Here is a 13,893-nt window from a genome sequence, read left to right as displayed (position 1 = left end):
TTCAGAAAATGCAAAGAAAAACACAACAAGTGATGCAATGCGAAAGCAAAACACTGAACAAAAAAAAAAAAAAGCTGGAGTTCATTCTGCAGTCGCGACATTAAGATTGCAGATTAATTTCGAGGAATCGCGTTTTTTCTCTGGCACCCTCCGCTTCAGAAGAAGAACGGAAAGATATTTTTGGAGCAATTTGTCCGCCGCGCTCTGCACATTCCGGCCAGCAGCTGATTTGTTTTGCAATGCTAATTGTGGAGTAACTTAATTTGACGGGGAGAGCATACTTGTCATTCTTATTCCCAGTGAAGCGATCCCAGCGATGCCCGGAGTTTGACGAAGTGTTGTCCGTCCGGAACGAGTGACGTGCGATTAGTACTACATGAATACTGCATTCGCAACTCTCGCTCATCATCTGTGGTCGCTCCCAAGGTGCAAACCACAAGAGGTTCATCTATAATTCAGATTGATACAATCCTTGCCGGACAAATGACATCGGTGACAAATGTCACCGGAGTTCCCCTTTTCCACACACACCCCCATTCGGTGTGTCCCTATTTCGGGGATAATTGAACGAGAACAAGGTTTCAAATCCCCACCAGATCATCGGCAGCGGATGTCAATCAGCGGACAGCCGTCCTCACAAATCCCGCAATGCAATGCGCCCCGAGCTAATTATGTATATGTGCAGCGTAACAATTTCCCGCAAAACAAATTAGCAAACTTGTAAATATTAGCCCGAGGGCCCCCGCTGCTAAGCACTTGCGTTTTGCTCGCTCCGCTCTCCATAATTGTCGGCAGAGACAAGTGGACGAGAAATTATTTCAGACTGACAAAAAATTCATCTTGAACTGCAGTTTATTCTATTGGTTAGGGCATATATAAAAAATGGCAATTAATTTTGAATTTCATTTCAGTTTTATTAAAAATCAAAATTATCTGGAATTGCATTTTTAGGTAGGATAGTATAGCTAAAGTTGACAAAATCATCTTGAACTCCAGTATGATCTATCGATAAGGAGACTTTTAGTATTTTTTTTGGATTTGGAGTCTTACTGGCGATTTTAGAGGGCGCTAGCAACTTTGAAGGGCGTTAGGATTGATGAGGGCGCTAGAAACTTTTAAGGGCGTTGTTGACTAGTGATTTCTTTAGGCGCTAGGGATTTCAGAGTGTTCTAAAGACTTCATATTTCTCCAGCTACTTCTGAGTGCGCTAGTGACTTCCGAGGGCGCTAGAAACTCCGGAGTACTGCCTAAGGCATTTCAGACGACTCAAATGACTTTTGAGGGCGCTAGTGACTCCAGAAGACCTTAGTGACTTTCGAGAGCGCTAGGAACTTTCTAGGGCGCTGGTCACTCCAGAGGGCGCTATCAACTTCAGAAAGCGCAAATTTCATAATTAACGATTCCCAAAGCCCATTGTCTATGCCATCATCATCAACATGATCCCGCCGCGCCACTTGGTGTCCACTCTGTGCCATGTCACAAGAGTATCCCTTCCGCATTTGTGGGGGTGTCTATGTGCGTTTGTGTGAATATGAGTGCGATTCGCGTTCTAGATGGCTACATCGCCGCGTGTGTGTGTGTGTTTTGTGTATGCACAGCTAAAAGCATTAAACATACATCGCAAACAAACACACACACACACAAGTTGACACAGTAGCTCTTAGCGCGAGCCGTCACCCTGGAGGCATGTGTAGTAGGCGAGAGTTGGAATAACACACAGAACTAAATACACAGCCGCGCGTCCGAGTAGGCCATGCGTTTAACGCGCGCATATTCGATTTGTGGCAAATCTCGGGTTCATGGGAACCGGGCGCTCCAGAAACCTACTGCGATCGGCGAAGGGATATGCTTCAATCAGCCCCCGAAGGCATCCAATTTGTGTATGTGGGTTTGTGTGTTTTTGGGGGAAGAGGAGATTAATTATTAATTTTATCTAAACTATACCATCTCCGAGGCCGGTTCTCGGCTGCCAGATGATGTGAAAGCATCCCCCCGCACCCCATCATTGCAGGATCCACTCAGAGAAAAGGTTATTATGAAAATATACATTCTGGACCGTTCGGAAAAACATCCTTCCCGGGGAAAACCTGACAAACTCATTTGCAAGCGCCTCTCTCTCCTAGGACACGATAAACACAACGTCACAAAAGAACCGGCGGCAGCCTACTTCGATCTCCGGACTACGGACACAGTCCATATGCGAAACTCTCACGTCATAGCTTGCTATGAGCGGTGCTTCAAATTTTAATAGCTCCGCCCGAGGCAAGGACGAAATCGATTTTCGGGTGTTGCTGCAGCAGTCGCTGGTCTTGGCTTGGCCAAAACTCGCCCGGAGTAGTTTTCGGGCGGCGAAAAGTTGCAGAACAACAACTCGGATGCAACAGGAGAACGAGAACCGGTTGTAGCGAAATTAAACTTTCATTCGTTTGTAATTATTTCCAATGACGATGGTTTATTAATGTTTCAATTTGGGCGAATTGGTTGGATTTTCGGGGAGCTTCTGGACGAAGACGGGACTGCTGAATGATGCAGTAAGCTGATTGTTTTGTTCGGACAATATTGACCTGGTGTAACTGTGAACCCTTTGTTTCAACTGGTTTGATTTTGAAAGTGAAATTCAATTGACTTCTTGAAGTTTTCTGGAAGAATATTAAATTAACAAATGTTTGAACCTTGAACGATTCAATCGCCCACCAACGTGGAGTGAGGAAACCAGAAGCTCCTAATTGAACGCCGAAAATTGCTGCATCTGCATCATCATCATCGTCAGCGGAGACCACGAAGCAGCTTCTTTCTCTATTTTTCGATGCACTACGGTAAACGGTTTCGCTTGGTTGGCTGGATGCATCACAACCTCAGCAGAAAACTTTAACACCATTAATATCGACCACCAACCGACCAAAAAACCAGAACTCCGGGGCTTCGGGGGGAAGAAGATGTACGATGACGGCGACGACGACGCGTTGGGCCGATATGATGACGGTGCATCAAAACTGTACCTTGAGCAGAGATGGGAAAGTCTCTTTTAAAAATTCATGGTGAAATTCGAACCAATGGCATTCAATCGCAATTTGAACTCCAGCGCCTTTACCGATTGAGTAACGGTGACAATTCATCTTGAATTGCAGTTTATTCTATTGGTTCAGGCATTTGTAAAAAAATAAAATGAAAATTAATTCACTTTGAACTGTAGTATGTTCTATTCGATTGAAGACTTATAAGAGTTTTATGAAAGAAAGCAATTCACTTTGAATTGTAGTATGTTCTATTAGGTTTAATAATGCTTTTAAGACTTTTTAGCATAATTTGTCAAAATCATCTCGAACAGTTTTGATGCTTAGTTCACTCAGGTCGAAGAAATTTCCCATCACTGCCATCAAATTTCCCAGCAAAACGTGTGCAAGATGATGTGGGAAAAGCGTAAACACCAGCTCCAGAGGCGATGGTAGGGCCCCACCCAATGAATGAATGATTCCAGAGGTTCCTGCTGATGCCTCCGGTAGCCCATCCGGTTGCGGTGGGAAAACTGCTGCATCAAGGGGATGCTGCAAGCTAGTTTTCTGCATCATCAGCATCGTTGTAATAATTGTTATGGTCAGCGAAATGGTTCTGATTCAGCGAACTTACTCTCTCGGTAAGGACTCAACAACAAACCCAATCAGTTTCTTGCCTCGCCTTCTGTTAACTGGTTGCGCATTCAATGAACAGCTGCAGGTTCGAACGGGTGTGAGATTTTTGAGCGTCGGTTTGGGCGGTCCGATTTGCACCTTTATCGAGAGGGATCAAACGGGAGATTTTTGGAACGTGGGGAAGGAAGGAAGGAAGGATTGAGGGACGAAAACCCGATGAAAAAGTTTGCACTTACTTGTTTCTGGCTGGTGGTAGTAAGATTCGTGAAAGTGGTGCTCACCTGGAAGGAGAAAGAAGAAAAAATGGTTTGAATTCTACTGGATTGATGCTTAAAAAGTATTCAATAGAAAAATATTCATGCCGAACAGTAGTATTATCTAGTATATTGTAACCTTCGCCAAGCGATGTCAATGAATTGATGGAATTCTTCTTGAACTGCAGTTTATTCTATTGGTTCTGATATTTATAAAAGTTATGTCATATTAAATCAATTCATCTTGAACAGTAGTATGAACTTTTAGGTACAATGCTTAAAATTCAAACCTCAAAGCTGTGAAAATTTTCTTTTTGTTTATGTTCAGCTTTCCAAATCACTCAGCTCATGATAAAATCGCCAAACTTCCAGGAAAACTCGGTCATGCAAATTCAACTCAACGCAAACACTTCATCCCGGGGATCCTAACCAAACATATTTGAAGCCCCCCTCCCTCCACCCAATCCAATCAGCATCAAAATCAGCAAAACAACGCAACCAAGTGGCCGCCGCGGGAATCTGCGCCGCGCTGCATCGAAAACGGTTCACTTATCCATCGATACCTGGCCAAGCCAAGCCAAGCCGGGCTTCTGCCACCTCCGGCGTTGGCGGGAATTTTGTAGTTTTTGGAGCTGACCAAAGCAAGCAGCGTTTGCACGCTGCACTATCGTACCCGTAGTCGAGCAGCGGGCGGGAAAAACCACAGCCAACTAGGACCTGCTCGCACAGTTCGACGGCAGTGTTCAGTGAGGTGTGACAAGGTGTGTGTGCGAGCATTTCTGCGTCGCCTCCTCTGACCATGGCCTGCTGCGATGTCCGCTGGGGTGTTAAAATTTACTCCAAATATTCGATTTATTTCGAGTGGAATTTTGATGCTATTATCCTCTCTGCGTTTGGTGGTGTTTGGGGAAGGGGGGGTAGCGAAAGGTGAGGCAGTGACCGGTCAGTTGCACAAATCTGGGGTGTGAAACTAGAATCGGTTGCACGTACAGTATGCACGGGAAGGTGTGAAGGCAGCCGAGTGCAACGATTATTCACTGGGGTCAGGATAAAGTTGCACCTTTGGCAGGACCAGAATCAAAACCGGGAGCAGGAGCAGCCTTGGTGTAATTATTTTTGGCTTCCGAGTTAAGAAGATAAATTATGATACATGGACTATAACACGAAAAAGGTAACTTTTAATACTTGGACATGCATCGCTCTTTTGGGTCGTTCACATCGGTGTTGGCTGCAGGTTTGGCAGTCCGGGAACGTTGCAGACCTGGAAGCTGCAGCTAATCGGATCAGTGCAATAAAGCTGGGCCAGAGAACTTTGGGGCTGCCGTCCGTCATTAGATGGCCGGTCGTTTTCGGTAGGGTTGGCGAGCTTGTTATTGACCAATTTGATTCACGTTGATCAGTAGCCCACTACTAAACTTTGCTTGAAAATTCATCTTGAACTGCAGTAGGCTGTATTGCCTAGAAAAAAATCGTGTTTGATAGCCTACCAAAGATTAAAAAGAAAAATTTAATCATGAAATGCCAAACATGATTAGAATTAATACTTTTAGGAACGTTGTCAAAGAAAATCAATTCATCATGAACAGCAGTATGCTCGATTTGGTAATATTTCGGTTATGTACTAATACAAGCTTTAAAGCAATTAAAGCACCTTGAAATTCAGAATTTCCTCTTAGATAGAAAACCTAAACAAATTATGTTATAGAACGCCAATTCATCTTGAACTGCAGTATGGTCCGCGGCTTGATAGCTTTCATTAGATTGAATATAACAAGTTTTGATGGAACAAAATTAATCTTGAAGATATGAGATTTCTGGAGAGATTTAGGAGCTTTTGGAACGTTTTCGAAGAAAATCAATTCATCTTGAACTGTAGTATGCTCAATTAGGTATCATTTATTTGATCACTTACTGTACTTAGAACAGTTTCAAATTAGGAAAAATCACACTGAATTGCATCAGATCAGATAGAAGACTTAAACAACTGATGTTAAAGTAGGTCAATTCATCTTGAACTGAAGTATGTTCGATTGGGTAGAAGTTCTCTGGAGAGTTCAAGTCGATAAAATCTGCTAGAAGTCTCGCAATAATGGAAATGATAGACAACTCAGCATGAATTACACTTTCTCCAATGAATGCAGGACTCAAATCGCACCATTTACCCCTAATGGCCCCAGGTCAGACAGCAAATTTATGTGCAGCAGATAGATAGATGGAGGTAGGTGTGTGCACTTTGTGCAGAGTTGGTTTGAAGTTTTGCTGCTGGGCTTTAAATTTCTGGCGTGAGCGAGTATTTGGTTTCTTGTTAGTGTTCTCCCCTCCGCACCCCTCACCACACACACCTGTGAGTAGGGATTTGACCGCAAAATCATCACCATCTCGGACCTGCTGCCCAATGTTGTGATGGCGAGAACCACAGACTGAAGGGGGGCTCGTCAGGGAAGGGCGTGGATCAAACCGCAGTTGAGCCCCGTGTCCGAAACCGACCAGTGAAAAGCCAATCGACATATTACCGGTTAACCGCAGAATCTAAATTAACAATATTGCATTTACATGTCCATCAAATTATCGAACAATTATCGGCACATGTGGGAGCCGGTTCGTGTGCATCACGACACGACTTGGGGCGACTAAATAGGAAAGCTGGGTACGCGCCGAAGGGCTATCAATTAAATTGAATTAAATTAAAGACTTGAATCTGTTGGCCGCACGTGCGTCGATCTACTGGCCTAATCTAAATCGTGCTCCAGGGTGGCCTTCGGCATCCCAAAGCGAGACAGAGAGCGAGCGTAGGTGTAGGTGGTGTAGAACCAACATCGCAGTCATCATCATCATCGTCAGCATCACCATGATCAGATCAGACCTCGTCAGCATTTGAGGCACATACGAAAGCAATTTGCTTTAATTTACATCTCTCTGCTTTGCCTTTCCTCCTACCATCGTCTTGAACTCCCCTCAAAAACCACCTCAATACACACACACACCCAAGCCATATTGAGGGACCTGGCTGTCGGATTGCTGTTGTTGTTGTCGGTCCTGGACCCCAGAATCTACCGGAGCCCAGGATGCAACCGGGAGATGGTTTTGCGGTTTCCGACACACTCCGGACCCTCTGTCTCTCTCTAAACTAATCGGACGCTGAGAGACGAGTGGATTATAAAACACCATTATCCTGACCCCCGTCCCCTCTCCCAACAAGAGCTCACAAAATGTAAAGCTTTAAATCTTACTTTAGTACCGGGTGAAGTGATGCATTTTTCAAACTGACCATTCAACGTCCTCGTCGACTCCGTCGACGACCAAAGGTGGAATACCCCTTTTGGCAATTAAGTAATAGAGATTCGGGTTCGGAGCGAATAAATGTTTCATTTCGATAGATCTCTACAGGAACGAGAAGTGAATGGCTTTTCTGACTGCGTGAGTGTGTGTGCACTGCACTCAAAAGGACGTAAATCCTGCAAATGGCAACACTTTTCATTAGAGTCTTACTGGTTTGAATTGTGGTTTGGTAGAGTCCTAACCAATAGAGGTGGTTGCCTTTGCGGAGTTCATCATTTCGAGCCCGTCTGGTTGAGGTAGTTTGAAACTATTTTTATTATTATTTAAAGGAAATTCATCACGAACAGCACTATTACGCAGTGTTTCCTCAAAAACGCCTATAAAATTCATTCATCATGAACAGTATACTAGTAACAAAAAAAATTAAGAAAATTTCATGAATCTGTTAGCATGAGTTTGAGTCATATCTACTTTCCATAAAATTAAATGCACAATGAACAGCAGTATAACATACTAAATATGCTTCGAAATCAACCAGAACAACAAAAAAATCAACTGAAGAAAGTTACATCAATCTGTTTGAAATAGTTTGAAACTATCTAACTTATTTAAAAACGAAATTTATCATGATCAGCAGTATTGGGCATTGTTTCTTGAAATCTTTTTTTGAAAATTGCCAGAATATAAATTCTAGTCTGGTTAAACAAGTTTGATATTCATAAAATGATTCGAAATTAACCCTCTAACGCCCATGGTTACTCCAGAGCACCACTAATTTTTGTCTTAAAAATTGAATATCTCTGCAACCATGCATTTTTTGAACCTGGTTCAACTTGCGTTAGTTTATATAGAATATTAACTTATTACCATTAAAATTTCATCCAATTTGGTCGATCCAGTTACGAGTAATGGTGAAAAACGTAAAAATCTCGATTTTGCTCTGGGCGGGAAGGGGTTAAATAATCATGATTTCTTATAAATGTAATTCATGGTGAATTAGAGTATGTTTCTATTAGTTTCTCCATTCTTAGCAGAGTAACTCTCCTGGAACAGTACCATTCCTTCGCAATCTTAAATCTCAAACGGCATTTGTTGTCAAGCCTTGCACCCACCTTCCCCACAACCAAGCGTTTCCCATTCAGGAGGTTCTTCCGCCTCAATCGACCTGTCGAAGGTGATTACATCGAGAGCTGAACCTCCCTTTCGCTGCCCGAGGCCAAAGAGTTTACATAAAATATATCTAATTGTACAAACGAACGATCTTTACCTCACTCGAATGGAACTTGGCATGTCCTCCCACCCTCTCGTCTCGTACTCATCCAAGATGCCCCCACCTTGAACCGCTCCGCCAACCGTAAAAGGATTCTCCGTCTGTGGCCAAAACGAAACCAAAAGGGACGACGGCACGGAGATTTCCCAGCGCAAAAGGACCGAAACAAACGATATTTATGCATGCATAAGTACACCTCCCCAAAGCCTTTCATGTAACACAACACAACACTGCCGTGTGTAGGAGAGACGGGCAGGCAAGCGCAACGCACTTCGCCGCCGCCGCCAAGGAACTCTGGGATCGTCATCATCTCCGCCTCGACCGGCTGACGGAACGAAATTTATGCACATGGTTGTCCCTTTTGCACAGAACGGTGTTTTGCTGCCTTCTTCTCCGGCAGTGGAAAGCTCGCCAGACGAAAGCTACGGTTTTGTAGAATTGACTAGGAGGGTTGGGAAAGGGGTTGTAATTAGATTTAAAAATATGTTGTGGAATTCATTCTGAACAGTACGCTGAATTATTGTTATTTTTTTAATTTTTGTTGATGATATTTAATATGTTTCGAAAGCTTAGACGAATAACTGACCAAGATAACCTTAAAAATCTAGTAAAAATCGTTCTCACCAACGTTCAATGTGAATGTCAACCAAGGTTATCAATTAATTATACTACTGTTCAAGATGAATTACTAGAAACATTGTTAGATGAGATAAGTTCATTTGATAACACATTAAGTTCAAACAGCTAATTTGAAAAGAGATTCCATTTAAAACAAAATAAAATTAAATTTGATTCATCCTGAACAGGACAATGATCTATTAGCAAGCCGATTTTGATGATTTTCTTCAATGTCACGTTGCTATTTTTGTAAGGTTGTAAAATCAACCCTTCTGCGATTAAAATTGAAACCTGAAGGTAAAAATTCACCTTGAATAGCACTATGATCTACTGATTCATGTAAAAGATATCTTTAAAACGCTTCCCTCCGTCAACTTAATTGTTAATTTCAAACTCAAATGCACTTTCATCTCACCACTAAGTGGATTGCACACCTCTTTTTCTCACATGGAGGATGTTGTGTGCCTGTTTCTCCAACTGTTGAGACCAAAATCCCCACACGTCAATAAGTTTCGCTGTTCTCGCTCGTCTCAGCTCGGCGGCAAGAAGTTTCTCAAGATGTGTGTGCGCTCCATGTTTCCCCAAACCCTCGCCGCAATGATGCAACAGAGGATCATCTCGTCACGCATCGCCAAGACTTGGTGACTTTTTGCACCACGTGAGAGACGACGTCGTCGGGGTTTGGTCCAGCCAGGCATTACATGATTGTTTCATAAATGTTACATGCTTTTTGTGTTCGCCTTGGCTTGGACGCAAAAAAAGGAAAAAAAACCTCTGCGATTCTTGTCCGAGCGGTCACAAAACCAATAGCAGACGCAATCTTGCAGTGCTGCACCCACCAGCGTAGCGATGAGAGAGAAGATGCAACTATTACAAAAGATGGTGCATCCCTGTGCCAGGTCTTTTGCTTCTGCCGGACTGACAAGTGAGTTGTTTACGACAATTTTCGTACAACGATGCACTTAAGTGGGCAGGGATGAGCAATTTGTAGATGGGACGACGACGACGACCATAAAAAGAGTAACTTCTGTGAGCTGAAAGCTCAGGAAGCAGCAGCAGCAGTGTAGAGAAGGTAAGGTATGTACATTAGTTCGGCTCAGACCGACTCAGCTCTGGGGCTAAGCACTGAGTGATGGAACGTGGGAAGAATTTTCTATATTGTTTGTATGTGTGCGGTGCAACTATCCACTTTTCCAACAGTTACACTACCTCCTGTCTACCTCAGCAGGAGGATCCACCTAAGGAGTACTAATACCGGCTCGGGACTGCAAGAATAGACAAGTTTATTGCGGGAAAAGAGCTTGTTTGCTGAAATCTCCAGACGATATGTAGCAATTTTCCAGGGTTTTGATCGAAAACGGGAAAGGGTTGTCCTTCTACTACCCACACACACAGACACAGAGAAGGAGAAACTGTAAACTTATCGAGCATGTAAATCAGAGCCGAAACTATGAAAACGAAAAACCAACTGGATTAGATCGGAGCAGAATTTGCGTGCGTGTGTGTGTGTGTGTGTCGCCAGGGAAAGCTGAATTGTTTCGGGTAATTGAAGGGTGCACCGGGAATTGACAGGGCAGGGCAGGCACCCAAGGACCATGTTTGACCCAATTCCTGGGCTTGGAATGTTTTTGTGTTGATTTGGAGCTAGATATGGTAAAGGATTTTTGCAATTGTAACACGATTTGTTGGGGTTTGGATGTTTTTCGAGGGGGGATTGACGTTGGAAATGCAAATTTGCTTGTTCATCATTCGCCAGAAACGAATCAAAATGGAAATGGGCTTGAAAATTGACCAGATTGTAGGTTTCCTGTGATTCATTATGAACAGTTGTATGGTATATTGATTGAGTTAGACACATTACAAGTACGTTGACAGTCAAAAATAATCTACAAGCATTCAATTTTGCGTTATTTTATATTAAGTAATAGAAAATAGTGAATTTCATGATGAATTTCATCAGCTGACGATGAATATCGCAGCTAATTTCAGTTATTTTTAAACAATATCAATAAAATTGACGTTGAAAATTCAAATTTGCTTGTTCATACATCGCCAGAAACGAATCAAAATTGAAAAGGGCTCTTAAATTGGCCAGATTGAACCTTTGGTGTGATTTATCATGAACAGTCGTATGGCATATTGTTAATGTTGGAAACATCACACGCATATCGATAGTCAAAATAAATCTAAAAGCATTCAATTTCGCCTTGTGTTTTATAAAGCTATGGAAATAGTGAAGTTCGTGATGAATTTCATTAGCTCACGATAAAAGACGCAATCACAAATCATTATCACAAATTTTACACAACTTCTTTCAGCAAATTAATTATAAATATTGCTGTTTGCGGTGAATTGCATCAGAAATCTTTCAAAACAAAAATGGCATACTAATGTTCACTTATTCAAAGTAGAGCGTCCAATTTCCCGGGGTTACAAATTTCCCGGGAAACGGGAAATTTTCCACCAATTTCCCGGGAAATTTAAAATATATTAAAAATTGTTCTGAACTTGTTTCTGATTAAAATTATGCAATAAAATTGTATAGGACAGCGACTTTAAAGGTTAAAATAAGTTTGAAGATTTTTTTAAATTTCAAAAAATCAAGTACAATAAATCAAAAAAAAATATCTCAGGTATTTTTTATGGGAAGTAGAAAAACAACCTAAATGTTTAGACAGTGAGTAAAATGATTCTATACTCCAAATTCACAATTCTTTTAAATTTGCCCCTGTGACCAGTTTGAGAGAGTGTAGTTTGACCCTTACATTTGAAATGAAAAAAAACATGCAGAAATTAAGTTTTTCATGACAAATATCTTTTCTAAAACAAGTCATACTTGTTTCAGCCTTTGAACAAAATGGTACAACTTATCCTATCCTTAAAACCAGAGTTCTCGTGTTTGTTAAACTTCAAGTTTTTATTATTATTATTTTTTCATTTTTTGAGCACCTCTCAATCCATACATAATAGTTATTTTTAATGATGTTTTTATAGGTTTTATTATACCACATGATTTTCAGGTTTATACTTGACTTCGTTCAACGTGGCACAAAAACATGATTCAAATTGTATGTACATCTCATTTGATCGTGGTTAAACAAAAATGTAAAACAAACTCTATATATAACTTTGGCAGTAAGGGATTATTATTTTTTAAACGAAATAACACCAGTAATTCTATAAGAAGCATACCTACATTGTAGTAAATCATTTTCATCATGCAAGATCTTTTTCAAGTAGCTTTAGAAATTAATATCATCAGAAATAAATGTTGGTATCAAAATTTCTGATAATCTGATAAACGAACTAAACAATGAATATAATTGAACAAAATAATATTGCGTTTTTTCATTTAATATTTTTTTCAGAGCATTTTCAAAATATTGGTTCTAAAAAGTTAAGAAAATGTATGCTTCCGCTTGAATTTCGGGAATTCCCGGGAAATTTACAAATACGGGAAATATTTTTTTCCGGGAAACCCGGGAATTCCCGGGAAAAAATTGCGTATGTTGGTTGGAAAAAACACTTAATTTCAATTTTAGTTAATTTTAGTTAATTTGAGCTAAATTTCAGGTTATTTTTTCAACAGCAATGAACATACTGCTAATTGTTATGAATTTCAGCACAAACCTTATGCCGCTTATGTCCTTAAAAAGAATGCTGATACATAAACATAAATATTGATGTTCATGATGAATTTCATCAGCAACCTCTCAAACAAAAGTGGCATACTATTGTTCACGATGAAGTGCAGTTATTTCAGACAAATAATAAGTCAGGACGAAAATAGCGTAGGCTGGTTGAAAAAAAAAACACAAAAATTAGTTTATTTTCCAGTAAATTGCGAGCAAAACAAACAATTCGCAAATGTTTGCTCAAAACTCTAAAACACCCTCCGGAAACCTCAAAAGTCCTTCACCTTCTCAAGATTGATTATTAATCTTCTCATTGAAAAGTGCCGGCGACAAAATTGGGCGAAAAGTTCACCGCCCGGAGATCGCGAGTTGGCGCGAGCGAATGAACACCGCGAAAAAAGATTCGGGGGTGCATTGGGGTTAAATGATCATTTCGTCATTCGGTTTAATTAAAAAATAATTATTTTTTCGTAAATATCGCTACTTTAGTGCGATGTAATTAATTTTTACAGTAAATTAGGCATTGTTACATCAAATTTGACCTTTCAAACGAACTAGAATGGCCAAATTTTAAAACATCAATGTTTGCCAATTTGACCGTTTTACCCCCAATTCCCCTTGTAGAACAAAAGAAAAGTTCATCCGCGGTCTGTCAGCAGCGCGCTGTTTTGTTTGCTGGATCAACATTTGGAAATGTCGAACGTTGAAGGAAATCGCTCAAAAAATGGAAATTAACCGATTTCAAATGTTATGGCCGCAAATGAATGGTAAGGGTGGCTAATTTTTGATTCCGATCTGTAAAACTAGTTCTGGCGAGGGTTCTGGGCACTGCGGCAATCGATTTTACCGGCGGGTTGCTTCCGGTTGCATTTGATTTGAGGAGAAGGTTTTTCAATCCACCAGAAGCTTATTCGGGGGCAACAGTTTCGGTAATCCGGAACTTCCGGTAAGTTTCATATTTGCAGTGTTTAGCATGAAAAACAAACTTAGACCAATCTTTCAAGTGTGCGCTCTTTTTGAGGAGGGTGTGTTAGGGGGTTGCGGTGTGCGTGTGTACTTGAGTGGTGTCGAGCTGCGACCGGTCCGCCGAATTCATCGAAAAATCCGTGTTTTTACCGGTAACCGCGGCGTGAGTGTCCGTTAACGGGTGGCGGAAGCCGTGGTGGTCCAGTGCAACACAAAATTCGTGCCCAGGGATCGCGTAAATC

The 13,893-nt window shown here is 41.3% G+C and overlaps 1 protein-coding gene across 11 annotated transcripts in view; it reads right to left on the bottom strand.

Annotated features, from left to right (window-relative positions):
* Nucleotides 1-13,893, bottom strand: part of LOC120427875 (teneurin-m) — a 236,291-nt gene that overhangs the window by 125,884 nt on the left and 96,514 nt on the right. For 10 of the 11 annotated variants that reach the window (XM_052708708.1, XM_052708714.1, XM_052708707.1 and 7 more), the window contains one exon: nt 3,866-3,910. The exons of the other annotated variant lie outside the window; for it this stretch is intronic. In XM_052708708.1, the coding sequence (XP_052564668.1) occupies nt 3,866-3,910 (45 nt within the window). The remainder of the gene's footprint in view (nt 1-3,865; nt 3,911-13,893) is intronic. 11 annotated transcript variants of the gene reach the window in all.

This window comes from Culex pipiens, chromosome 2 (assembly GCF_016801865.2).
Source record: "Culex pipiens pallens isolate TS chromosome 2, TS_CPP_V2, whole genome shotgun sequence".
In the NCBI taxonomy this organism is placed as follows: domain Eukaryota; kingdom Metazoa; phylum Arthropoda; class Insecta; order Diptera; family Culicidae; genus Culex; species Culex pipiens.
Note: the sequence above shows the minus strand (reverse complement) of the source record. Positions and strands in the feature narration are given on the sequence as shown.